Raw genomic sequence first — 26,488 nt, forward strand, 5'->3', positions numbered from 1 at the left:
TTAAAAGTAATGATGAATGCAAATTACATTATTTACTTACATAGGTTGTGTACAGTTTGTCTATAAAGTTCATTTTAAGAGGCAATAGCGTTGATGTTATAGAATGGAATCGAATATGTAGTTTCTTCAATTTTCTAACTATAAGTTTATATGTTGTTCATTCCTACTTTGATGTAAGCTTGTTTTTAGTAAGTGTGTACAGCCTTTTTTACTCCAGAAGGTACCATTTAAAGTAAAGAAAATTTTTTGTAATTACAAAAAGAAAATACTATTACAAACTATGACAAACCTATCGTTAAAGTCCTACCTTGATGTGATGTTTGTGTCGAATCATCAACACCTGTACCTGTAAAAAATGTATCCGCAGATCCACATGAACATTCTTTCAGTAGAGGTAATGGTGATTGCAAATTACATTATTTATTTATTTACGTGTTGTTTACAGTTTGTCTAAACTGTTCATTTTTAAAGACATTCAACTTATCTTCATGTTCATGAAATCATATAGTATCGACTAGTGTAAACCACCTTTTTTAACCTTTTTTACACCATGAAATACAATTTAAAGTAAAGAAAATGTTTATAATTACAAACAAAAAAATACTTTGACAAACTATCTTAAAATCCTACCTTGACGTAATGTTTGTGTAAATTCATCAACTCCTGTAAACAGTTAATCAGCAGATCCACATGAACATTCTTTCATTAGAGGTAATGGTGATTGCAAATTACATTATTTATTTAAATGTTGTTTACAGTTTGTCTAGACTGTTAATTTTTAAAAACATTCAATTCAGCTTCATGTTTCATGAAATCATAGTATCGACTAAAAGTGTAAACCACTTTTTATTTTTTTTATTTTACACCATAAAGTACAATTTAAAGTAAAGAAAATGTTTATAATTACAAACAAAAAAATACTATTACTAACTATGACAAACCCATGTACAAAGTCCTACCTTGACGTGATGTTTGTGTGAAACCATCTTTAACAGCTGTACCTGTAAACAATAAATCAGCAGATCCACATTTTGTTAAAGGTAATGATGAATGCAAATTACACTATTTACTTACATGTGTTGTTTACAGTTTGTCTATACTGTTCATTTTAAGAGGCAATAGCATTGATGTTATAAAATGGAATCGAATATGTAGTTTCTTCAATTTCTAACTATAAGTTTATATGTTGTTCATTCCTACTTTGATGTAAGCTTGTTTTTAGTAAGTGTGTACAGCCTTTTTTACTCCAGAAGGTACCATTTAAAGTAAAGAAAATTTTTTGTAATTACAAAAAGAAAATACTATTACAAACTATGACAAACCTATCGTTAAAGTCCTACCTTGATGTGATGTTTGTGTCGAATCATCAACACCTGTACCTGTAAAAAATGTATCCGCAGATCCACATGAACATTCTTTCAGTAGAGGTAATGGTGATTGCAAATTACATTATTTATTTATTTACGTGTTGTTTACAGTTTGTCTAAACTGTTCATTTTTAAAGACATTCAACTTATCTTCATGTTTCATGAAATCATATAGTATCGACTAGTGTAAACCACCTTTTTTAACCTTTTTTACACCATGAAATACATTTTAAAGTAAAGAAAATGTTTATAATTACAAACAAAAATATACTATTTTTATAGTATTATTAGTAGTACTATTTCTATACTGTTCATTTTAAGAGGCAATAGCATTGATGTTATAAAATGGAATCGAATATGTAGTTTCTTCAATTTCTAACTATAAGTTTATATGTTGTTCATTCCTACTTTGATGTAAGCTTGTTTTTAGTAAGTGTGTACAGCCTTTTTTACTCCAGAAAGTACCATTTAAAGTAAAGAAAAATGTTTGTAATTACAAAAAGAAAATACTATTACAAACTATGACAAACCTATCGTTAAAGTCCTACCTTGACGTGGTGTTTGTGTAGAATCATCAACACCTGTACCTGTAAAAAATTAATCAGCAGATCCACATGAACATTCTTTCAGTAGAGGTAATGGTGATTGCAAATTACATTATTTATTTATTTACGTGTTGTTTACAGTTTGTCTAAACTGTTCATTTTTAAAGACAGTCAACTTATTTTCATGTTTCATGAAATCATAGTTGGCTAAGACTGTAAAGCACTTTTTATTAACCTTTTTTACACCAGAAAGTACAATGAAAGTAAAGAAAAATGTTTATAATTACAAAAACAAAATACTTTGACAAACTATCGTTAAAATCCTACCTTGACGTAATGTTTGTGTAAATTCATCAACTCCTGTAAACAATTAATCAGCATATCCACATGAACATTCTTTCATTAGAGGTAATGGTGATTGCAAATTACATTATTTATTTAAATGTTGTTTACAGTTTGTCTAGACTGTTAATTTTTACAGACATTCAACTTATCTTCATGTTTCATGAAATCATAGTATCGGCTAAGAGTGTAAACCACTTTTTTAAAATATTTTTTACACCATAAAGTACAATTTAAAGTAAAGAAAATGTTTATAATTACAAAAACAAATACTATTACTAACTATGACAAACCCATGTGCAAAGTCCTACCTTGATGTGATGTTTGTGTGAAACCATCTTTAACACCTGTACCTGTAAACAATTAATCAGCAGATCCACATTTTGTTAAAGGTAATGATGAATGCTAATTACATTATTTACTTACGTGTGTTGTTTACAGTTTGTTTATACTATTCATTCTCAGTGGCATTAGCATTGTATGTTATAGAATGTAATGTGTTGTTTATTTAATTTCCAAATATAGGCTATTTATATGTTGTTCATTCCTACTTTGATGTAAGCTTGTTTTTAGTATGAGTGTAAAGCCTTTTTTTACACCAGAAAGTACCATTTATAGTACAGATTTTTTTTATAATTACAAAAAGAAAATACCATTACAAACTATGACAAACCTATCGTTAAAGTCCTACCTTTATGTGATGTTTGTGTAGAATCATCAACACCTGTACCTGTAAAAAATGTATCCGCAGATCCACATGAACATTCTTTTATTAGAGGTAATGGTGAGTTGAGTGTAATAGTGATTGCAAATGAAATATTTATTTATAGGTGTTGTTTACAGTTTGTCTAGACTGTTCATTTTAAGTATTTAACTTGTCTTTGTGTTTCATGAAATCACAGTATCAGCTAAGAGTTTTAAGCACTTTTTTTTACCTTTTTTACAACACCAAGAATACCGAAAACGATAACAGATATTACCGCAGATACCTGACACCGTAACCACTGCTAAAAACAGGACCAATAAGACCCACTGGCTCATAATTAAGTGCAAACCCAACCACACTCCTGAACTACACTAAACTAGCAGGGGTGCCTACAGCTGCCTGAAGGGGGTGCCAATATGCCAATTCTCCACAAACTGAAATGATAGATGAAAACCGCGCAGAGATTTCTTTTTTTAAAATTCTCGTGCGCCCCCCACTTGACATGAAAAAATGCCGCCCCGGGCGGCTGCCCGGTTTGCCCGTGCCTAAAACCGCCCCTGGCTGATGACACGCAGCTGTACCTGTCGTTCCCCCCCACCGATCCGGGGATCTCAGCTAGGATTGAGGCCTGCCTTGCAGACATCTCCGCCTGGATGACCGAGCACCACCTCAAGCTGAACCTCGCCAAAACAGAACTTCTCATCATCCCAACCAAACCCTCCATCTCCAACAACCTCTCAATCACCCTGGGATCTGCGACGGTGACCCCTTCATCCTATGCCGGGAACCTTGGGGTTACCATGGATGACGAGCTCTTCCTCACGGCCCACATTGCTGCGGTCTCCCAGTCGTGTAGATTCACCCTCTACAACATCCGGAAGATCAGGAGATACCTGTTTGAGCACTCCACCCAGCTGCTTGTCCAAGCAATGGTCCTCTCCAAGTTGGACTACTGCAACTCGCTGCTCGCCGGTCTCCCAGCATGCGCAACCCGCCTTCTCCAGAGGATTCAGAACGCAGCGGCCCGCCTGGTCTACAATCTACCCAGACGCTCCCACGTTACCCCGCTCCTCATCTCCCTCCACTGGCTACCCATAACGGCCCGCATCTGATTCAAGACCCTGGTACTGACCTTCCGAGCAGTCAACGGGACTGCACCCGACTACATCAAGTCTCTCCTGCAGCCTTACACCCCCACCCGCCACCTACGGTCTTCTTCAGACAACCGTCTGGTGGTCCCACCGCTCAAGACCGCCCGGTCCCAACACAAGCTCTTCTCCTGCCTGGCACCCCAGTGGTGGAATCAACTCCCCACCTCCATCAGAGACACCGACTGTCTCTCCACCTTCAAGAGAAGGCTCAAGACGCACTTGTTCCGGGAGTACAACGGTACTTAGGAATGGTTTGCTGAACTCAATGCTAGTTTCCTCAAGGATCAGAATGACTCTTGCTTAGAGACTGTTGCTCTTGTTGGTTAGTGGTACCTGATTTAAACTGTTGTTTTCTATTTTAGTTAATCTTATTTTTATTTTACTGTTGCTTGCTTTTCTACAGGTACACTTGCACTTAGAGATTCATGTTGTTTAATTGTAACTTGCTTAACAACATGCTCTTATGGTTTTTCCCTTTGGCACTTACTTTTTGGTTGTTCACAATGTGTGCTTCTTGTTTTGGCTACCCGCAATGCTTTATGCTTCTATCTTGTTGTTATTATCAGTGACCTATGCACTTTGTAAAGCTCTCTCTTGGAAGTCGCTTTGGATAAAAGCGTCTGTTAAATGAATAAATGTAACTATGACAAACCTTTCGGTGAAATCAGACTTCGACGTGATGTTCGTGTAGAATCACCTGTACCTGTAAATAATGAATCAGCAGATCCACATGAAAATTATTTCGTTAGAGATAATGATGATTGCAAATAAAATTATTTATTTACATGTTGTTTACAGTTTGTCTATACTGTTCATTTATTTTCATTTCATATTTCTTCAAGACTTTTCTGTTGTTTTTTGTACCTAAGACTTTTGTGCTTCTGGTTCAGTTCTGTGACTGCACCTTATCAAATATAATGAGCCAAGTAGTTATGTATCCTAGCTCTAAATGTTTAACTGGAAAGTGCCTAAATAACTACACTGCTCAAAAAAATAAAGGGAACACTAAAATAACACACCTAGATCTGAATGAATGAAATAATCTCATTAAATACTTTTTTTATTGTTCCATTGATAATTACTGTGTTATTTTGTTATCAGCACATGCAACTATGTAAAGAAAAAAGTATTTAATGAGATTATTTCATTCATTCAGATCTAGGAGTGTTATTTTAGTGTTCCTTTTATTTTTTGAGGTGTATACTTTGAGCTAAGAGTTGCCACCATTATCTTCCAAGTAAGTAAAAGATATTCAATTTATCTTCATGTTTCAGAAAGCATATTATCACCTAAGAGTTTTAAGAACTTTTTTTGTACCTTTTTTATACCCCAAACAATAGAAGAAGATAGCAACGCAGATAACCACTGCTATAAACACGATCCACTGGTTCATAATTAAGTGCAAACCCAACCACACTCCTGAACTACACTAAACTAGCAGGGGTGCCTACAGCTGCCTGAAGGGGGTGCCAATATGCCAATTCTCCACAAACTGAAATGATAGATGAAAACCGCGCAGAGATTTCTTTTTTTAAAATTCTCGTGCGCCCCCCACTTGACATGAAAAAATGCCGCCCCGGGCGGCTGCCCGGTTTGCCCGTGCCTAAAACCGCCCCTGGCTGATGACACGCAGCTGTACCTGTCGTTCCCCCCCACCGATCCGGGGATCTCAGCTAGGATTGAGGCCTGCCTTGCAGACATCTCCGCCTGGATGACCGAGCACCACCTCAAGCTGAACCTCGCCAAAACAGAACTTCTCATCATCCCAACCAAACCCTCCATCTCCAACAACCTCTCAATCACCCTGGGATCTGCGACGGTGACCCCTTCATCCTATGCCGGGAACCTTGGGGTTACCATGGATGACGAGCTCTTCCTCACGGCCCACATTGCTGCGGTCTCCCAGTCGTGTAGATTCACCCTCTACAACATCCGGAAGATCAGGAGATACCTGTTTGAGCACTCCACCCAGCTGCTTGTCCAAGCAATGGTCCTCTCCAAGTTGGACTACTGCAACTCGCTGCTCGCCGGTCTCCCAGCATGCGCAACCCGCCTTCTCCAGAGGATTCAGAACGCAGCGGCCCGCCTGGTCTACAATCTACCCAGACGCTCCCACGTTACCCCGCTCCTCATCTCCCTCCACTGGCTACCCATAACGGCCCGCATCTGATTCAAGACCCTGGTACTGACCTTCCGAGCAGTCAACGGGACTGCACCCGACTACATCAAGTCTCTCCTGCAGCCTTACACCCCCACCCGCCACCTACGGTCTTCTTCAGACAACCGTCTGGTGGTCCCACCGCTCAAGACCGCCCGGTCCCAACACAAGCTCTTCTCCTGCCTGGCACCCCAGTGGTGGAATCAACTCCCCACCTCCATCAGAGACACCGACTGTCTCTCCACCTTCAAGAGAAGGCTCAAGACGCACTTGTTCCGGGAGTACAACGGTACTTAGGAATGGTTTGCTGAACTCAATGCTAGTTTCCTCAAGGATCAGAATGACTCTTGCTTAGAGACTGTTGCTCTTGTTGGTTAGTGGTACCTGATTTAAACTGTTGTTTTCTATTTTAGTTAATCTTATTTTTATTTTACTGTTGCTTGCTTTTCTACAGGTACACTTGCACTTAGAGATTCATGTTGTTTAATTGTAACTTGCTTAACAACATGCTCTTATGGTTTTTCCCTTTGGCACTTACTTTTTGGTTGTTCACAATGTGTGCTTCTTGTTTTGGCTACCCGCAATGCTTTATGCTTCTATCTTGTTGTTATTATCAGTGACCTATGCACTTTGTAAAGCTCTCTCTTGGAAGTCGCTTTGGATAAAAGCGTCTGTTAAATGAATAAATGTAACTATGACAAACCTTTCGGTGAAATCAGACTTCGACGTGATGTTCGTGTAGAATCACCTGTACCTGTAAATAATGAATCAGCAGATCCACATGAAAATTATTTCGTTAGAGATAATGATGATTGCAAATAAAATTATTTATTTACATGTTGTTTACAGTTTGTCTATACTGTTCATTTATTTTCATTTCATATTTCTTCAAGACTTTTCTGTTGTTTTTTGTACCTAAGACTTTTGTGCTTCTGGTTCAGTTCTGTGACTGCACCTTATCAAATATAATGAGCCAAGTAGTTATGTATCCTAGCTCTAAATGTTTAACTGGAAAGTGCCTAAATAACTACACTGCTCAAAAAAATAAAGGGAACACTAAAATAACACACCTAGATCTGAATGAATGAAATAATCTCATTAAATACTTTTTTTATTGTTCCATTGATAATTACTGTGTTATTTTGTTATCAGCACATGCAACTATGTAAAGAAAAAAGTATTTAATGAGATTATTTCATTCATTCAGATCTAGGAGTGTTATTTTAGTGTTCCTTTTATTTTTTGAGGTGTATACTTTGAGCTAAGAGTTGCCACCATTATCTTCCAAGTAAGTAAAAGATATTCAATTTATCTTCATGTTTCAGAAAGCATATTATCACCTAAGAGTTTTAAGAACTTTTTTTGTACCTTTTTTATACCCCAAACAATAGAAGAAGATAGCAACGCAGATAACCACTGCTATAAACACGATCCACTGGTTCATAATTAAGTGTGAATCCAACCACAGTCCTGAACTACACTGGTCCATCGCTGAGGCCAATGTGCTCTGCTCCATAACCGAATATAGGAGAAACAGGAGAATCAGCAGCAGCAGCAGGGCTGCTGTTGTAGTCCGTTTGATGACTCTCATTTCTGAAGCAGGTACGTTAGGCTGGACAGTTAGCAGCACCTGCATGTTTATGGGAATAAACATAATTTTTTTTTCACCCCTGATTGAAATACACGGACATGGCCTCTCAAGAGCTACAAACACACAGGAAAAACTGAACATCTATCAGAGCGTGATCATTTTGTTTTTAAACTTTACAGTGAATAGATATACAACATTCTGCAATCTAGATGACTGAAAGAATTTGAGAATTCACTTAAAAACACGGATGTGTTATAATCCCAAACACTATCTCCTTGTGTCAGTACACATGTTTAATTTAGCAGTATATTTCGATTTTAAGGACGGGCAAAAAGACTTAAAAGGTTTGGGAAGCCTCTGGTATAGTAAAAGTTATTAAGCCATACCTTCCTTTTCCAGTGACTGCTTGTTCAGTTGTTGCCTTTCAGTATCTTGCTTTTGGACCTTGCACGTATACCTGAAGTTAATGTTTAACAACTGATCAAAAAAATGTATTTTATCCAGGAAACAGCAGCGTCTGCAGTTATGCAAGAGAGTGAGTGAGAGCAAGAGTAACAAAGTTTGTGACATGGAGGAAGATAAAGTGAGGAGAAGTTACTGAACTTCTGTGTTATTCAGGGCTACAAGGGTTTACTAAACCTGACTGCAGGAATCATCACTCTGGTTATAACTGAAAAAAAGTAAAATGTCAATTACCGGTTGTAAATTGGAAAAAATATTTTGTTACACACAATACAATATAGTAGAAGTTCCACCGTTGCCTAGAGAACAAAATGGAGCAGAATGCTGAGGACGGGTGACCTTTGACCCAGTCATGAGACAGATGAAGTACTATAATCCCCTGCCCTTGGCCTCAATATGGATTGGTTTTATTACCGGATGTAGTGATCCTGTGATATTTCCGACGAGAGATTAGAGCATGAGAAAAAATTAGAATAAATTTGATTGAGGTGTTTCATTAGTTGATAGGCATCTTTACAGAGTATGTGGGTCAGTGGTCTGTGAGTGTCAGTAGATGTGCTACAGCAGTGAGTGATGCTTGCAATTTAAGCACACACGCACACACATTTGCACACATGCACACATTTGCACACATACATACACAGTTGCAAACAAAGAACGAAATAACATTCTTCTAGAACGACAAGATACTTTTTTTTTTTTCAGTATTGTACAAGAAACTGTCAATTTCGTCTTTTTGTGAATTTCAAGATCTTTACTTCATAAAACAGCTGATATTCTTAAGACTTTCCAGTGAGGTTAGGTTACCTTCTCTTAAAATTTTCACAGTAAGGGTATTAATTTCTTCTTAGTTAACCAGAGGACATCGTGGTTGTCAGTTGAAGAAGAACAGGGACACGACAAGGAGTCTGAAGGTTGATCCAGGTGTGTGTGACAGGAGGAAGAACAACAAGAAGATATAGAGAACCGGCAACCTTCTGATTAATAGCCCGATTCCCTAACCGCTCAGCCATCTGACTCCCAGTACCAGTAATAATACTACTGGTACTACTATGACTTAAATTTCTACTACTACGACTATTAGTTCTACTAGTATTACTATTGCTACTATTACCACTATTACCACTACTTTTACTATTACTACTAGTGTTACAAATACTACCACAACTAGTTCAAGTACTATCAATGTTACTATTACTAGCACTACTACTATTGGTAATACTACGATTACTACTAATGCACTACTGCTAGTTATACTACTATAACTAGTACTACCACTACTGTTAGTACTACTACGACATTCAGTGTAGAATATTTTACTTGTAACAAAGCTTTACTGCTCTAAAAGTGTTTAACGTATTAACAAATATTTTTCAATTATCATTACAGGTGACACACAAACTTAGAAAAGTTAGAAAATGCAGAAAAAAAGTGTATAACATTATTTATATAAGAAATATTTATGTTAAATCGAATGTTAAACTTTACATGTGTCATTTTAAACTCTGGTTCACAGAAGGACCTGATTTATATTAACAGTATAAAGTAAAATGAAGAATTGATAATACAAACATATTTTTAATCAATAGAAATCACTGGCAAAATCCCTGACTCTGGTAACTAATCATTCTTAATTTTTAATAATCAATTTAAACCCAGACAACAGCTACCGGAGTATTTGTTTTGAGGATGCAACGCTGCGGACTGTTGAGTTGCCCATGGAACTGAAGCCTGATACTCTGGGAGTGTTTCTGGACATTGAGAATCAGAGAGTCACTTTCTTCAACGTGGAGATCTACCAACGAACTGTTTCCTTTCTTTGGACCTTTGAATGGGTGTAAAGAGGAAATCAGAATTACCCCCCCCCCCCCCCCCCCCCCCCCCCCCCCCCCTTCTCAAGCTTAGCGTGAACAATGAGATATTACTGAGTAGACAGGTCTCATAAAAATCACATTTATTGTTTAAAAAGCCTTTTATGCAATGCGAATTGTCAAGCACAGGTATAAACAAAGTAGAGTTTCAAGTTCGGTATGATAGCACCACAGTAGTTTTCTTACAGTGACTTAAGTCTATGCCAAACACAATTTGTTTCAAGATCAGATTAATTATATCATAAGCAAAAATTCTAATACATCATTTAAAATTTAGGATAGTAAAAATATAAAATCATGTAAGATATTGTTTTAAAACAATATTGAATTTGTATTTGAATGGGATTTCTGTAATGATTAGTAAGTAAGTCTACTATAGCCTATAATAGCAATGAAAACAATGTAAAAACAATGACATCACGGTACGCAATTGTATGTCCCTCAATTCTCATAAAACTCTGGCAGATAAACGTGTGAATCGGTTGTTTTCCTTCATTTACATGGAAGAAATGTACAGCAACACTGACGATGTTGTATGTCCGAGTTCTTTCTTTGATGTGTCATCAGACGTGAAAAGTATTTCTTTCTTTCCACAGGTGTAGGTTTAGGCAGTGGCGTAACTATAGGGAGTGCAAGGAGTGCAGCTGCACTAGGGCCCGTGGCGAAAGGGGGCCCGTCCTCGATCTCATCGTAAAAGTGAGACAACCTGACCGGGCCCCTTAAAGCAATCTGACCGGGCCCCTTGCACCGCTGTAATACCGCAAGTTGAGGATCACATATGATCCAGTGTTATCAATTCGCAAACATTTCTCAATTATGGTGTCAGTTATTCAGAATTATGAGCTATCACCTGCCCAATAAACATTTTAAAAACAGTCAGTGTTAACAACAGCAAATAATTAATTTTTCCTAATTTGCCTTTTGCTGAATGAAACAAATGTCGTTTTTATTAAGTAATATTGCCCTCGAAAAATAGCAAGGATGTCTGGGTAATATTGTTGTCAAAGATTCCCGCCCACCCACACACGATTGTTCCCATCCAGTTGTTGGAATACCACAGACAGTTGTTGTTGGGATACTACAGTTGTGTTGCATTAGTGTTTTGAAGCGAATTAGGCTACCCCATGCCATGCCCTTTAACATAATAGTGGCTCCAGAAAGCGGCAGGAACGAAAAGAGCAAGATGTAAGGGTGGCAAAGCTGTCAAAACTATGCTCATTTGGATTGTGGCGAAGCGTGTTGAAGAGGACGCTACGTCTGACCCCCAGCCCGGCAACAGCAATGAGTGTGAAACTCAGCCACCAGGGTAGGCTAATAATTATATAACGTTTACGGTCTGGTGTATGCAGTTGACATGGCTATTAAACGTCATAAAAATGCACATATAGGCCTAGGCTACCAGGCAGCGGCCAGGTTAGATATAGTAAACTATGTGCAGGATGTAGTCGGAAAATAGCTAAAGCTAGATAGACTAAATGTAAACTAGCATATCTAACGAACATAAAATCAAATATTCACCATCGAAGTGACTGTTTTTTTTTTACTAGTACCCAGATAGCACACATGACAGATCGAAACGTCATTCATAACGTCGGATAAGCCTCGGTAAATGATCAGATTTTCTTCTCATCTCCGTGCTCTATTTCAAACGTCTCAGATACGTCGGCTCATGACTGACTGTTCCATTATGCTCATTCCGTGTTGTAGCAAGCATAATCTAGAGCCAGAGACTCGCGAGTCTGAGCCGTTCATCTTTGAAAACCGTAATCTATCTTCACATAGAAGGAGCAGTCGTTACCCTTAATTGTACATCATGAGTAGCCTAAATTTCCTTGCGCATTGCTAAACTGAAAACTCAATAATTTCGCCTGACGATAGGTCGGTAAGGGGCCCGTTGGTGAGATCTGCACTCGGGCCTGCCAAGTCCTTGTTACGCCGCTGGGTTTAGGTGAAGACAGCCAGACACCTGACACAGTGTGCTGGTACAGGAAGGTGGTAGGCCTACTCTAGTGCTGTTCAACTGTTTCATCTATGACGTTATAATTGGTGTTTCTATCTGGGTCAATTGACAGAATCCTGATAGGGTGTTGATTATTATTCCTTGGGGAGAACAAGGGCCGAACCACATCCTTGTATTCGGGCCCATCATCAAACATGTGAAGAACAGAACCAGTTACAGCGTTGTAGAAAGTCACCTTCTTGTTGCAATAATCCAGATCGACGCCAACCTTTTCTGGAATATCTTTATCAGACAGACAATCATCATCATCGGGGGTTGTAGGAGACTTCGCTTTCAGTGTTTCTCCATTAGACAGCCTGATGAACCAATAACCACGACGAGGCCTACTTAAATCCAACTTTCCGCCGCTAACCGCTGTTTCCTGGGCAACGCCCAGCACCCAGTCAACCTTGTCCTTAACGTCCACCTCCCAGTAGGATCTCCAAGCACGACCTATAGTACCCAACACGTAGGGCTCATCGGTACCGACGCCCGTCCATTGCAGTTTTCTCGTCGATCTCCAGGTTAGGGTGAGCTGTGTCCACATCCAGAGTGACGTTAACTGTGGAGAAAAAGGAGGAAAGACAAGTCAGACAATTGTGAATTTGGTATTCTTTTTTATGGATAAAAATGTTGTTATTGTGAATGATGTGACGTACAAACACTTACCGCCAAACACACGTGAAAAATCTGAAAGGATTTTAGAAACACGCATAAAAAATGTGTATTCATTTTGTATAAATGTATTTATAAATTAATTTAAGACATTCAACTTATCTTCATGTTTCATTAAATCATAGGATGTAAAGCACTTTTTTAAAACCTTTTTTAAACCAGAAAGTACAATTTAATGTAAAGAAAATGTTTATAATTACAAACATTAAAATACTATTACTAACTATGACAAACCCATGTACAAAGTCCTACCTTGACGTGATGTTTGTGTGAAACCATCTTTAACAGCTGTATCTGTAAACAATAAATCAGCAGATCCACATTTTGTTAAAGGTAATGATGAATGCAAATTACATTATTTACTTACATGTGTTTGTCTATACTGTTCATTTTAAGTGGCAATAGCATTGTATTATATAGAATGTAATGTAACGTAGTTTAATTAATTTCTAACTATAGGCTATTAATATGTTGTTCATTTCTACTTTGATGTAAGCTTGTTTTTAGTAAGAGTGTACAGCCTTTTTTACACCAGAAAGTACCATTTAAAGTAAAGAAACATGTTTATAATTACAAAAACAAAATACTATTACAAACTATGACAAACCTATCGTTAAAGTCCTACCTTGACGTGGTGTTGGTGTAGAATCATCAACACCTGTACCTGTAAAAAAGTAATCAGCAGATCCACATGAACATTCTTTCATTAGAGGTAAAGGTGATTGCAAATTACATTATTTATTTACATGTGTTTGTCTATACTGTTCATTTTAAGTGGCAATAGCATTGTATTATATAGAATGTAATGTAACGTAGTTTAATTAATTTCTAACTATAGGCTATTAATATGTTGTTCATTCCTACTTTGATGTAAGCTTGTTTTTAGTAAGAGTGTACAGCCTTTTTTACACCAGAAAGTACCATTTAAAGTAAAGAAACATGTTTATAATTACAAAAACAAAATACTATTACAAACTATGACAAACCTATCGTTAAAGTCCTACCTTGACGTGATGTTTGTGTTGGACCATCTTTAACACCTGTATCTGTAAACAATACACCAGAAGATCCACATTTTGTTAAAGGTAATGATGATTGCAAATTACATTATTTACTTACATGTGTTTGTCTATACTGTTCATTATAAGTGGCAATAATATTGTATATTGTAGAATGTAATGTAATGTGTAGTTGGGTACAGTCATAAATTCTTATGCACCCACAAAGGAATGACATGAATATTGTCTTAACTCTTTTTTTGGCCTCTGTTTTTGTGTGGCAAAATAAAAGTGCAATTTTAAGAGTAAAATTGAAATGAAAAAGTATTTTCATTTCATTATTTCTTAAAGACCTTTCTGTTGATTTTTGTACCAAAGACTTTGGCTCAGTTCTGTGATTGGACCTTATCAAATATAAGTACGTACGTATGTATCATTGCTCTAAATGTTTAACTGGAAAGTGCCTAAATAACTACTTTGAGCTAAGAGTTGCCACCATTATCTTCCAAGAAAGTCAAAGATATTCAACTTATCATGTATATGAAATCATAGTATCAGCTAGAGTTTTATGCACGTTTTTGGTACCATTTTTACACCACGAACAACAGCTGATAGCAACGAAGGAAGCTAACACCCCAGCCAGTAAAACCAGGACCCACAACGCTGTCTCAATGACAGTCATTTCTGAAGCAGCTACGTTAGGCTGGACAGTTAGCAGCACCTGTTTGTTTAGGGAAATAAATGGACGTAAGAAAATTAACTCCTGAATGAAACACACGGACGTGGTCTCTCAAGAGCTAAACACAAAGGAAAAACTGAACATCGGTCAGAGCTTGATAATCTTGTTTTCAGATTTTACACTGAATAGATGTAGGCCTACAATCTGAAATCTAGATTACTGAAAGAATTTGAAAATTCACTTAAAAACACCGATGTGTTTAAATCCCAAACACTATCTCCTTGTGTCAGTACATTAGTTTAATTTAGCAGTAAATTTCGATTTAAGGACGGGCAAAAAGACTATACCTTCCTTTTCCAGTGACTTCTTGTTCAGTTGTTGCCTTTCAGTATCTTGCTCTTGGACCTTGCACGCATATAAATACATGAAAGTAATGTTTAACAGTTGATCATAACGTTTTTTTTTTATCCAGGAAACAGCAGCGTCTGCAGTTATGCGAGAGATTGAGTGAGAGCAAAAGTAACAAATTTAAGTTTCAATGTCGCAAACTTAAGAAGATGTAGCGAAGATAAGACACTGAACTTCTGTATTAGTCAGGGACCAAAGGGTTTACTGAACCACCTATCATCACTCTGGTTATAACTAACAAAATTGAAATGTCAAAAACGATTTGTTATACACAATATATTACAGTAGAGCTGCCACCGTTGCCTAGAGAACAAGAGGAAGGGAGGGAGAATGCTGAGGATGGGCGATCTTTGATCCAGTCATGAGACAGATGAAGTACTATACTCCCCTGGCTTTGGCCTCAATATGGATTGGTTTCATAGCCTGAGGTAGTGTTCCTGTAATATTTCAGACGTGAGACGAGAGCATGAGTTAGAATAAATCATTTGATTCACCGGTTTAATTTGTTCAGGGCTGGCCCAAGCTTTAATGGGGCTAAGCAGAATTGATTTTGGGGCCCTCAGCCTCGCCCTTTATATACACAAAAATATTATTAATTACATTAACCTGTAATTTCATGTGCTCCTGGGGGCCCTCTGGTGGCCACGGTGGCCCTAAGCAGCCACTTAGTTCGCTTATGCTTTGGGCCGGCCCTGAATTTGTTGATGGGCATCTTTACAGAGTATGTAGGTCAGTGGTCTGTAAGTGTCAGTAGATGTGCTACAGCAGTGAGTGATGCTTGCAATTTAAGCACACACACACACACACATGCACACATTTGCACACACACACATTTGCACACACGCACAGTTGCAAACAAAGAACGGAATAATGACAAGCAACATTCATTGGTTTTTAAATTCTTTTTTTTTTCCTTCAGTTTTGGACAAGAAACATTCAATTTAGTCTTTTTGTGAATTTCAAGATCTTAATTACTTCCCAAACAGCTGATATTCTTAAGACTTTCCAGTGAGGTTAGGTTACTTTCTCTTAAAAAAATAGCACAATAAGGGTATTAATTTCTTCTTAGTTAACCAGAGGACAGCGTAGTTGTCGGTTGAAGAAGAACAGGGGACACGACAAGGAGTGTGAAGGTCGATCCAGGTGTGTGTGACAGGAGGAAGAACAACAAGAAGATATAGAGAACTGACAAATCTTCCCCTTCTTTAGATAGATACACCCTTGTCCTCCCTCACACTCACAGACGGCCAGTAAGGAGTGAGACGCAACACCATGAACAAGGAAGACACCGCTGAAGAACACAAGGTGGACAATGTTCAACTGTGAATTCTGGGGGGTTTTTTCGGTCGTTTTTTTCCGGCGAGGAAACACACCTTTCCTCCGTGCCTTACTCTGCGCCCTGACTCTCAGCTGTTGGACGTCATCACTAGATTGTCTGACTAGAGCTTACAAGGGATGCGGTACGGGGAGGAAATGGAAGGTGACATCACAATGCGTTTATGAAAATATGTTAGGAATCAGAATATTGGTGTAGTAAAGGAGCTTCAGACCACTGTCGGCCAGAGCAGAGCAAAACCCCAAACGGTTGTAAACATTTATTCGTCGTCGTCATCGTCCTCGTCATCATCATCATCCTCATCATCCTCATCATCCTCGTCATCTTCCTCATCATCCTCGTCATCATCCTCATCGTCTTCATCATCGTCTTCATCATCCTCGTCGTCCTCGTCATCATCCTCGTCGTCATTATCCTCGTCATCGTTGTCAGGGTCGATCTTCCCAGACAGGACGTCCTCGACCCAGGTCTCCAGCTCGTCAGCAGTGGGCATGTCCTCGTCATCGTCCATCTCCAACCACACACTGTCGGCCTGTGGGAACGAGACACACAGAGTAGGGATATGGGCTTTCTAGCACGTTCCCACGCTGCTCCTACGACGCTCCTCGTCTGAAATCGATACCCAGACTGGGTTTGGCGGCGAAAGGTGTTATTCGCTGCGGAGCCACGCTAAACTAAGCTGCTTCTTTCAACCTTTTCTTCACTTCACTCCACAGACAAGGTAGACGTTGAAACTGTGTTAGGCCTGAAGACTTCCAAGCTGACTCTAACTGTATTCACATGCGCTGACAGTCTAACAGTATGACAATCTTTTTTTTTGGTCTAGTTCGACTTGTTTCTAGTTTAACTGTAAATCTAGTGACTTGCTTTAACAAACAAAAACATTTAAATCCTTTCAAGGGAAATGTTCTTACTGCCAAATGTAATTGTTTCAAGCGGAAGCAAGCTCATTACTAAAAACTGTGTTTTTAATCTGAGAGGAAATGTTTGCAGCGCGATAGAGTTGTCCTTACATCCTCAACATCCACCACTCCGATCTGAGGAGAGGACAGGTCGATACCGAAGGTCTTCTCCCAGTAGGGCACGAGCTACAGGAGGACAGAGAAGGACGACACAGAAAGAGGACGTTTTGACAGTTATTCCTCACAGACAGAAACGTATATATTTCTAAGTCCAGCATTGTGCCCATCCTGCTACTTCCCCAACAGACACAAACTGGAAAGATCCGGGTCTGTAAAAAACTTTTTTTTTTTTTTTCTACAGTGTCGATCGTTAAATCAATGGGCTGGTTCCCCCTCACCAGAGGGAAATCATCAGGGTCGATCCAGATGATGCTGAGGTCGGGGTTGTCCGTGTTCTCGCGGGCCACCTCCTTCAGGATCTCCAGGAACTCAAAACCATCTTGAGGAAAGGACAAAGGTGAGCTTATTACCAAATGCCTGATCGACCCTGAATGGAGCAACCGATTTTTGCCACCAGTAGCATGCCATGTCAAAAACAGACAATAATCACAATGATAACAATAATGCTAACCAACAGTATCAAGACATAGTCAACTGCAGCTGCATCACACAAAACGACCACCACGCTACACCAGCCGTTAAGACGGTGCCTGTGATGGACGTGCTGTGAGGGGAGAAGCCACATTACCTGGGTCGTCCTCCTCAGCGAAGGCAACAATGTGCTCGCCGTCGATGTCATCCTCCTGTGAGAACAAGAGAACATCACATTTGTTCTCTTTGGGCCTTGCATTTACAGAGAACATCACATTTGTTCTCTTGGGCCATTGACTCAAAGTTTATTCAGTATTCTTTCTGAAGGTTCCAGATCTAATGATCTTTTAGCACAGGACAGGCAGGAAGTCACCCCAGTACTAGAGCTCAGTCTACCTCAGTGTTGTCAGGTGACTGCAGATCAAAACACCCAGTACAGATCAAGAGGTTGTACGTTTAAATCCTAAGAATGAATGCTGCTTTGGGTAAAAAGCTCCTGCTAAATGAAGCAGATCGACTGTCTGAACCCAGTGTGATGTGGGTCGATATGTTCAGTTGGAGGCGTTCAGCAATCTTACCCAGACCTCGTACATGCTGTGAGGCTCCAGCTTCCTCAGGGTAGGCCTGTAAAGGAGAACAGCATGAACAAACCACAGAGTATCTGCTGAGGGGCTCTCTCCTCCTCTCTCTCCTCCTCTCTCCTCCTCCTTTCTCTCCTCCTCCTCTCTCTCCTTCTCCTCTCTCTCCTCCTCTCCCTCCTCCTCTCTTTCCTCTCTCCTCCTCTCTCTCCTCCTTCTCTCTCTCCTCTCTCCTACTCCTCTCTCTCCTCCTCCTCTCTCCTCCTCTCTCTCCTCCTCCTCTCTCTCCTCCTCTTCTCTCTCTTCTCTCTCCTCCTCTCCCTCCTCCTTCTCTACAGACAGGGATCTCAGGAGGAGCGGTTGTCTACCCTCCGCCCCTCCCCAGTCCTGCCGAGGGCGTGGCGCCCATGCCCCGCCCACCTGTCGTGCTCCTCGATGTAGTCCACAAGCTCCGCCTCCATGTAGGGCTTCCCTGGGATGGTGTCGGGCTCGTCCATGAAGGGCTCGTAGAAGTCCACCTCGTTCAGCTTCAGCTTCAGTCTCTTGGCAATCTGGGAGGGGAACAATTCAAAAAGAGCTTTTCAAACAGTCCTTTTCTGTGGGAAACACTGGTATTCCCCCTAAGCAGCAGGCAGATCTACAGTCATGGGAATGCTTCTCATCCGGCAAAAGACGAATTTGGAGGTGGGGTCCTTTAACCTTGCACCTGGCCTCTAGATGTCACTTGGACTTTCGGGTTAGGGTTAGGGTACCTTGGGGTCAAAGGTGGCGTAGAACTTGATGAAGGGGGTGAAACTCCTCGGCCGCGTCGTCGTACTCGATGAAGTCTGGGGACAGAGGAACAGGGGATAATCCGTTTCTTCCCAGCGCCGAGAGATTCCAATCAGTCTTTGCCCTTGACTGCGTTGCCGCGGTAACTTACGAGGAGACTTCTCGCTCTTGAAGTAGCCCACCAGCTTGATGTCCTCGTCGATGTTGAAGAAGCCCTTCAGCTCCCGCTCGTTGTCGATGATCTCCACGGGGTCCTCGATCACCTGCGGGGGACAAAGATGGAAGGAGGGGAGGAGAGGAGGAGAGGAAGAGGGGAGGAGAGGAGGAGGGGAGGAGGAGAGGAGGAGGGGAGGGGGGGAGGAGGGGAGGAGAGGAGGAGGGGAGGAGGGGAGGAGAGGAGGAGAGGAGGAGAGGGGAGGAGAAGAGGAGAGGAGGAGGGGAGGAGGGGAGGAGAGGAGGAGGGGAGGAGAAGAGGAGGGGAGGAGGGGAAGAGAGGAGGAGGGGAGGAGGGGAAGAGAGGAGGAGGGGAGGAGGGGAGGAGGGGAGGAGAGGAGGAGAGGAGGAGGGGAGGAGGGGAGGAGGGGAGGAGAAGAGGAGGGGAGGAGGGGAAGAGAGGAGGAGGGGAAGAGAGGAGGAGGGGAAGAGAGGAGGAGGGGGAGGAGGAGTGAAGAAGGGGGGATGAGAGGTAAAGAGGTGGAGACAGTTCTGTGGCCTTCAGTTGGTCTCCGTCCACCCTTGAAATGTAGCGTGCGTTCCAGTTATCGACTTTTGACGTCGCATTTTTGTCCGCGATGGAAATGATCTGTCTTAAACCTACGTCGTACAAGAACTCCACCAGGGTGTCTGCAGCAAGCTCGCCATCGTACTCGATGATCTCGTTGTCGGAGAAAATGTATATGCTCTCCACTTCATCCAGACCTGAGGAGGCAGAGGGGGAGGGGCAGACCAAGTTTAGGGGGTTGTGTAAAGATCTCTTAAAGATATACAGTCTGACACAGTCTCCGATTAGTGGTTGCATATGAGTATTAAAGGAAGCAGTTTTGCAAGGATTTTTTTCTGTAGAGATCTTTGGTGTTGTGAAACCCTCTTGTGCCCCTGCTGGCTTGTGTTCAGGTCATGAAGACGTTATACCTCCCGCAAACACTAGAGGGCAGAGCTCCATGTGATTTCTCATTAGAGAACTTTTTTGAGGGTGTGAAGGAAGTTTGCTGGTTATGTCATGCTTGATGCATGTGATTAAATTGGGTCGAACAAGTAAAACGCCTGCTTCCCTTTAAGAGAGTTCAATTTTAAGTACCTTTGCACATTTTCTTAGTGCAATTTGGTGGGTTAGTGGCCTTTTAGTACTGATTTAGTACAAAAAGTGCCTTTTTAAATGGATTTATGTTACTAATGTTGACTGTTTTTCCACTGCAATTCTGCTACAACTGTGCAGATTTCACATCAGTGATATCCATCCTATCTGTGTGTAGATATATAGTACATATAAATACAGTAACTGTATATCTGAGTCAGGGCGAGGCCTCACCCAGCTTCTTGGCCACGGCTGAGTCCTTTTTCTCATCGACCAGAGCAAACCCAATGTCCTCGTCGTCCAGATCATCCAGCACCTGAGCTGCAAGCTGGAGGTGGGGAGGGAGGGAGGGCATTTAGTAAGTGCATACAATGAAAATATGTGGTACGTAAAAGCCAAAGTATTCTGGGTCTAAGTGTGAATGTTATGGTTTGCCATCTTGCAGTGACTGCCTCAGCCAACAAGCAGGTTATATTGGCTCAGCTCATTCATGTGTTTATGTTTAGAAATGCCTTCGTTTCAGATAGAACGATTCAGAACTTCCATAGCAGACACACAGACATGGTCACACACACACACACACACAGACATGGTCACACACACACACAGGCATGGTCACACACACACACACGATCACACGCACACACACACACGATCACACACACACAAGCTCTATGCATGGCATGAAACATATTTCCACCATACACCCACTGCCCACGGCATTTCCTCTCTGTTTCAAGGCCTTAAAAGCAAAAGCCTTAGATTGCTGCCTTGCACTTTCTAATTCTGTGCGAAACTGGAGCCATTGACAGACAGCCGCCGCCAGCCAATGGGAGTGCGGCAGAGGCAGCCAGGCGGGTAAAAAGGAGGGGCGGGACTTGGTCCAACTGTGTCAAAGGGTGGAGACGCCACAACAGGTGCAGAGAGAAGGAGCAGGGGGCTCACGCTCAGTATAAGGGAACTCACTCAGCTCCAACACACACAGACACACACACATACACACACACATACACACACACATACACACACAGCCTCCCATACTTCCTAATTACTGCTTAACTTACCTTTTATTACTTTTAACATCCCTGTAATTTCTGGCTAACGTTCTGTAACTGATAACATCTACCATACTCAAGCAGACAGTTGAAAATGATCCATTATTTCGAAGGAGAAAAGTTCCCATTCAACCAGCGTCGGAAATGCTCAATACCTAGACAGAAGTAATCCAGCTCAGATAGCATTCACACAGGAAAACCATCTGCCAAGAATCTACAGTTCAACAGCATCGTGAGCGGCTAGTTATGTCTGCACACAAGCATGGCGCAGCAGCTATGAGATCTTGTCCCATCAGTGATTGATGACCACCACCACCATCCCTTCTACACGCTGTAGGAAGCTGATGGGACGAGTTGACAACTCTCATAGCAAGGCCTGCCTTGCTGTTTGCTTGAAAATGTTCCTAGATTGATGGATGAATGGATGAATGGATGAATGGATGATTGGATGGATGAATGAATGAATGAATGAATGGATGGGTGGATGGATGGATGGATGAATGGGTGGATGGATGGATGAATGAATGGGTGGATGGATCATACTAATGTGTATTGTCTTTGCTTGAGAGAGAAAAGGATTCTAAACAGAATACATCATTTGCCAGACAGACTGTAGACCAGAAACTCTGAGATGCACACAGCCCCAGCCTCAAACCCAGCCTCAGCCCCAGCCTCAGCCCCAGCCTCAGAGTCAGTTTGTGCAGAGAAGGGGGTCACAGAACACTATCTACACATCTACTGGATGTTCTCTCACTCCACTTGATTGGGCTTTCTTTGATTTCTTAATTTTGACTTCAAATCGCTTTGATTTCGTTCATGACAAACGTCACAGTTCTGTCAAAACGGAACTATGAAACACGTTTAGGCCTGTCAGAATGAAACATGAATCATCCAAACGTCCAAGTGAGAGATAGAACCACCAGTAGCTACAGCGACCCCCATCTGGAAGCCCGTGGTGTTGCGTGGCCAGCGGACACAGCTGGAGCAGAGATGGTCCTAGACGTACCTGGTAGGTCACAGCAGCAGGGCTCGTGAGCAGCTGCAGAGAGAAGTCATGCTTTAGGGCACAGGACCACATAAGTCATTCACCAGCTGTGTGGGACAAAGGTTTGGGCATTTCAAGCCGCCATACTCAGGTCAGCACAGCAACAAGGTCATAGAGCCCCCAGCGGGTCATGGAGGACATCATTGTCATTCACCTTGTCAGGTTCTGTAGGACAAAGACTTCAACACAGGCTGTGATTATCAGGTCAACACTGCAAGGGCATTCATTTCCAGCAGGTACTTTGGGACATCACTGTCATTCACCTTTTTTGAGGTACTGTAGGACAAAAACTGTCATTATCAGGTCAAAAACTGCAAGGTCATCCACGATTCACCTTCTCCACAAGACAAGGTCATTCATCTACAAAGGTTGTTCACCTCCTAAGCTGGGGTCGAGATCCATGCTACCACGCTGATGGACCAGCACATGCAGGGATGATGAACTACAAACATGGAGGCAGAGTGACCTTAGGACTACAAAAGACACACCCCACAACTTGGTATCAACGTTTGAGACCCTAGATTGCGACAAGGATGAGGATTTTGTCAATATTTTTGGGGACGTATACAGATGCCATCTCCACAACCCTGTAGTCTAACCCAAACCCCTGACCTCAACACTGAAGACTCCCTCCCATCCTTTCTGCTACGTAGCCCCCCCCCTCCCCCCCAGGGCTGCCTATATTAGCTTCCCATGGGTACGTATGTATATATGGCTGTGAGGCTAACGGCAGGTCAGAAGGAGGGGGGGGGGGGGGTGTTAGGCTATATCACAACTATATAAGGAGTCTGGTGAGAAGTCTTGTCTACCTCAGACAGGACTGACGGGGGCGGGGGGGCAGGGGGCGGGGTGGCAGGGGGCGGGGGGGCAGGGGCTGGGGGGGCAGGGGGGTGGGGGGGATTTGAGGAGGAGAGGGTAAAGAAGTGGCCTGCCAGACACCTTATCCCCGAGCGAACACTTGCTTGAAGTCTGTCACACCATCAATCATGTTCTCCCTCTTGCACACGCAGACCCTTCTCCCCAATGTTCTCAAATGTGTCTGTCTTGCTCTTGCTCTTCTTACTTTCCTTCTTTTTCTTTCTCTCAGCCGTCAATTTTCCCTGTACTTTCTTAAACACATGTTACTCTCTCTCTCTCTCTGTCTCTCTCTCTCACTCTTTACCTCTCTGTCCTCTCCAACTCTTGACCTGACCCTGCTGGAATGAGAGCCAAATAAAAGTGGGAGGTCTTGGCACCTGTTCCCCCGAGCAGTCTTGCCACAGTCATTAGGGCAAAGTGTGACTAGTTAGCCCACTTTGGAACAGAGCGAACAGAGACAGAGAGAACAGAGACAGAGAGAAAGGCAGAGAGAACAGGAGAGAGGGAAAAGTATAAACTGTGTGAACGTGATTCGGTAACACTTTAGATCCTTCAATCTCCATCCCTCTGTCCGACTCTCTCCTCCTCCTCCCTACATCTTCCCCTCTCGTCCCTTCATCCATCCTTCTGTCCAACTCTCTCCATTTCCTCCCTTCATCTTCCCTTCTCGTCCCTTCATCCATCCCTCCCTGTTCTGTCACGGTAGCTTCACCGGGTAGCCTCCACAATCTGTGTCTCTGTCTGTCTGCGACTCTCCATTTCCTCAGTGTTTGGTGGGTCCTAAGTGAATCAACGCATGTCATGCGATGAGTCACACGTCTTTCACAGTGTTTGTGTATATGTGTGTGTGCGTTTGATTCATCACCGCGTGTCTGTGTGTACAAGTGTGTGTGACTGCACGGGGATCTGCGTGTGTTTCTCTGTGTGTGTGTGTGTGTGTGTGTACAGAGATCTGTGTGTGTTTCTCTGTGTGTGTGTGTTTGTGTGTGTGTGTGTGTGTGTGTGTACAGTGATCTGTGTGTGTGTGGATCTGTATGTGTGTACGGAGATCTGTGTGTGTGTGTGTGTACAGAGATCTGTGTGTGTGTGGATCTGTATGTGTGTACGGAGATCTGTGTGTGTGTGTGTTTGTCAGTGGATCAATATGTGTGTGTGCACAGTTGTGAAGTGAGTGTGCTGAGTGAGAGCTGGGCTGGCAGTGCAGGAGGCCTCTTGGTCATGTGCTCTCTAGCTGCACAACTGTTGTTGTTCTGCTCGTGCCACTCAACAGCAGTGGGGATGTCGTTGAAATGTAATTATCAGAGGTATGGAGAACGAAATGTGTGTGTGTGAGTCCATAGGCAGGTTGAATCCAATTCAATTCCAACCCAGATGTAGGTTCAAACATCATTTGAATAATCCATCTAAATTGCAAAACGCATACTTTAAAGTCTTCAAAATGGTTTGCCGTGTTGCTTCCCCATTCAGCACTATGCTGAACATGAATACTGACCAAGAATGTGATGGGGACACGGCATGTGTCACTTTGGGACCAATATGGCCGTGTTTGGTTACCATGACTCGGGAGCTGGGACTCCTCCCTCCACACAGTCCACACCTTCAGCAGATTCCCTCTCCTCTTCTCCTACCTCTTTTCCTTCCTCTCAAACTCTCTCCTGCTCTTCTCTTCATCCTCTCCTCCTTGTCAATTCCTCCCTCCCCTCCCTTCCTTCCCTCCTCCCTCCCCCCTCCCTGTGTGTGTTAGTGATGTCCTAGAGCCGTTGGGTTACCTAACAGCCAGCTAGCAGCCTATGAAAGATTCAGGTACAGAGGCAAACGAAACCAGGAAAACACACTTGGCTGTGCTGGAGGCATAGACTGAGGCATGACAACACACACACACACACACACATCCCAACTCACACTGTACTTCTTTGTGCTCGAAGCAGATTTCAAAACATGGCAAACACACACACACACTCCATCATGTTATGTGAAGGCATACACACTGGTTACTTGCACACACACTAGTCACTTGCATACACACTAGTCACTTGCATACACACTAGTCACATGCCTACACACTAGTCACTTGCATACACATTAGTCACTTGCTCATACACTAGTGACTAAGTATTGTAGCACAAAAACAGTCAGAAAAAAATCTTTAGGAATGGTTTGAGATGAAGGGTTCTTGGACCAAACAAATGTACCCAAACTACCAAGGACTCTGGCAGGGGAACAGGCTTAGTGAGACACTCATGGACAGCACAGAGATCCACCACCATCTGTTCATGACTCATGTTGACAAAATAAGCACCGCCTAATAAATATCAGACATCTAACCAACCGACCAATGCCCTCGCATCTTGCCGATCAGACATCTAACCAACCGACCAATGCCCTCGCATCTTGCCGATCAGACATCTAACCAACCGACCAATGCCCTCGCATCTGGCTGATCAGACATCTAACCAACCGACCAATGCCCTCACATCTGGCCGATCAGACATCTAACCAACCGACCAATGCCCTCGCATCTTGCCGATCAGACATCTAACCAACCGACCAATGCCCTCGCATCTTGCCGATCAGACATCTAACCAACCGACCAATGCCCTCGCAAGCAGGGTGAAGTGCCTTGCCCAAGGACACAACGTCATTTGGCTCAGCCAGGAATCGACCTGGCAACCTTCAGATTACTAGCCCGATTCCCTAACTCAGCCACCAGACTCCCACATGTCTTTGCCTGTCACACACACAAGGCCGTCACTTTGGATAAGTGCTAAATGAACACATTTATTTTATTCCGTTCTTGTCTATGGCCACACGGTGCTCAGATGGGCAGAAGTGGATCAGTGTAGTGACACATACTTGGCACGGTTCTGCAACGCTTTTGAACATGTACCTGAACACTGAGGTTACTGAACGCTGCCTTGCTGCTGCTGCGACTCCCGCCGGCTTTTCAGGAGGTAAAACAAGGGAATAACAAGGGAACAGGTTTTTCAGTTCACTCGTTTTAAAGATTAATGATGCACTTTGCTCAACTGTCTTCTCCCACTGTTTCTTCCCATGAATAAGAGATAGAGTTACGGCAGACTGGAGAGAGAGAGAGAGAGAGAGAGAG

General features: G+C 42.1%; 2 protein-coding genes and 1 long non-coding RNA gene across 3 annotated transcripts; all 3 read right to left on the bottom strand.

Annotated features, from left to right (window-relative positions):
* Positions 1-314: 314 nt before the first annotated feature.
* Positions 315-994, bottom strand: LOC124489055. The gene is made up of 3 exons (XR_006958751.1): positions 960-994; positions 631-663; positions 315-346 (listed from the first exon to the last, which is right to left on the bottom strand). It is a non-coding gene; the product is annotated as an uncharacterized LOC124489055 (long non-coding RNA).
* Positions 995-12,147: 11,153 nt separating this feature from the next.
* Positions 12,148-14,466, bottom strand: LOC124489110 (nuclear factor 7, brain-like). The gene is made up of 6 exons (XM_047051764.1): positions 14,451-14,466; positions 13,872-13,913; positions 13,493-13,531; positions 13,120-13,161; positions 12,862-12,882; positions 12,148-12,754 (listed from the first exon to the last, which is right to left on the bottom strand). The coding sequence occupies exons 1-6, from the start codon at positions 14,451-14,453 to the stop codon at positions 12,200-12,202; spliced, it is 702 nt and encodes a 233-aa protein (XP_046907720.1). The 5' UTR covers positions 14,454-14,466; the 3' UTR covers positions 12,148-12,199.
* A 1,373-nt stretch (positions 14,467-15,839) lies between these two features.
* Positions 15,840-22,572, bottom strand: casq1b (calsequestrin 1b). The gene is given in 12 exon segments (XM_047051765.1): positions 15,840-16,820; positions 17,302-17,376; positions 17,589-17,689; positions 17,939-17,993; positions 18,360-18,405; positions 18,780-18,910; positions 19,112-19,147; positions 19,149-19,186; positions 19,282-19,393; positions 19,948-20,048; positions 20,659-20,752; positions 22,486-22,572. Coding segments are annotated over 12 exon segments (1,134 nt in total). The 5' UTR covers positions 22,558-22,572; the 3' UTR covers positions 15,840-16,547.
* Positions 22,573-26,488: the final 3,916 nt, after the last annotated feature.

Source organism: Hypomesus transpacificus, unplaced genomic scaffold (assembly GCF_021917145.1).
Source record: "Hypomesus transpacificus isolate Combined female unplaced genomic scaffold, fHypTra1 scaffold_170, whole genome shotgun sequence".
NCBI classification, from domain to species: Eukaryota; Metazoa; Chordata; class Actinopteri; order Osmeriformes; family Osmeridae; genus Hypomesus; species Hypomesus transpacificus.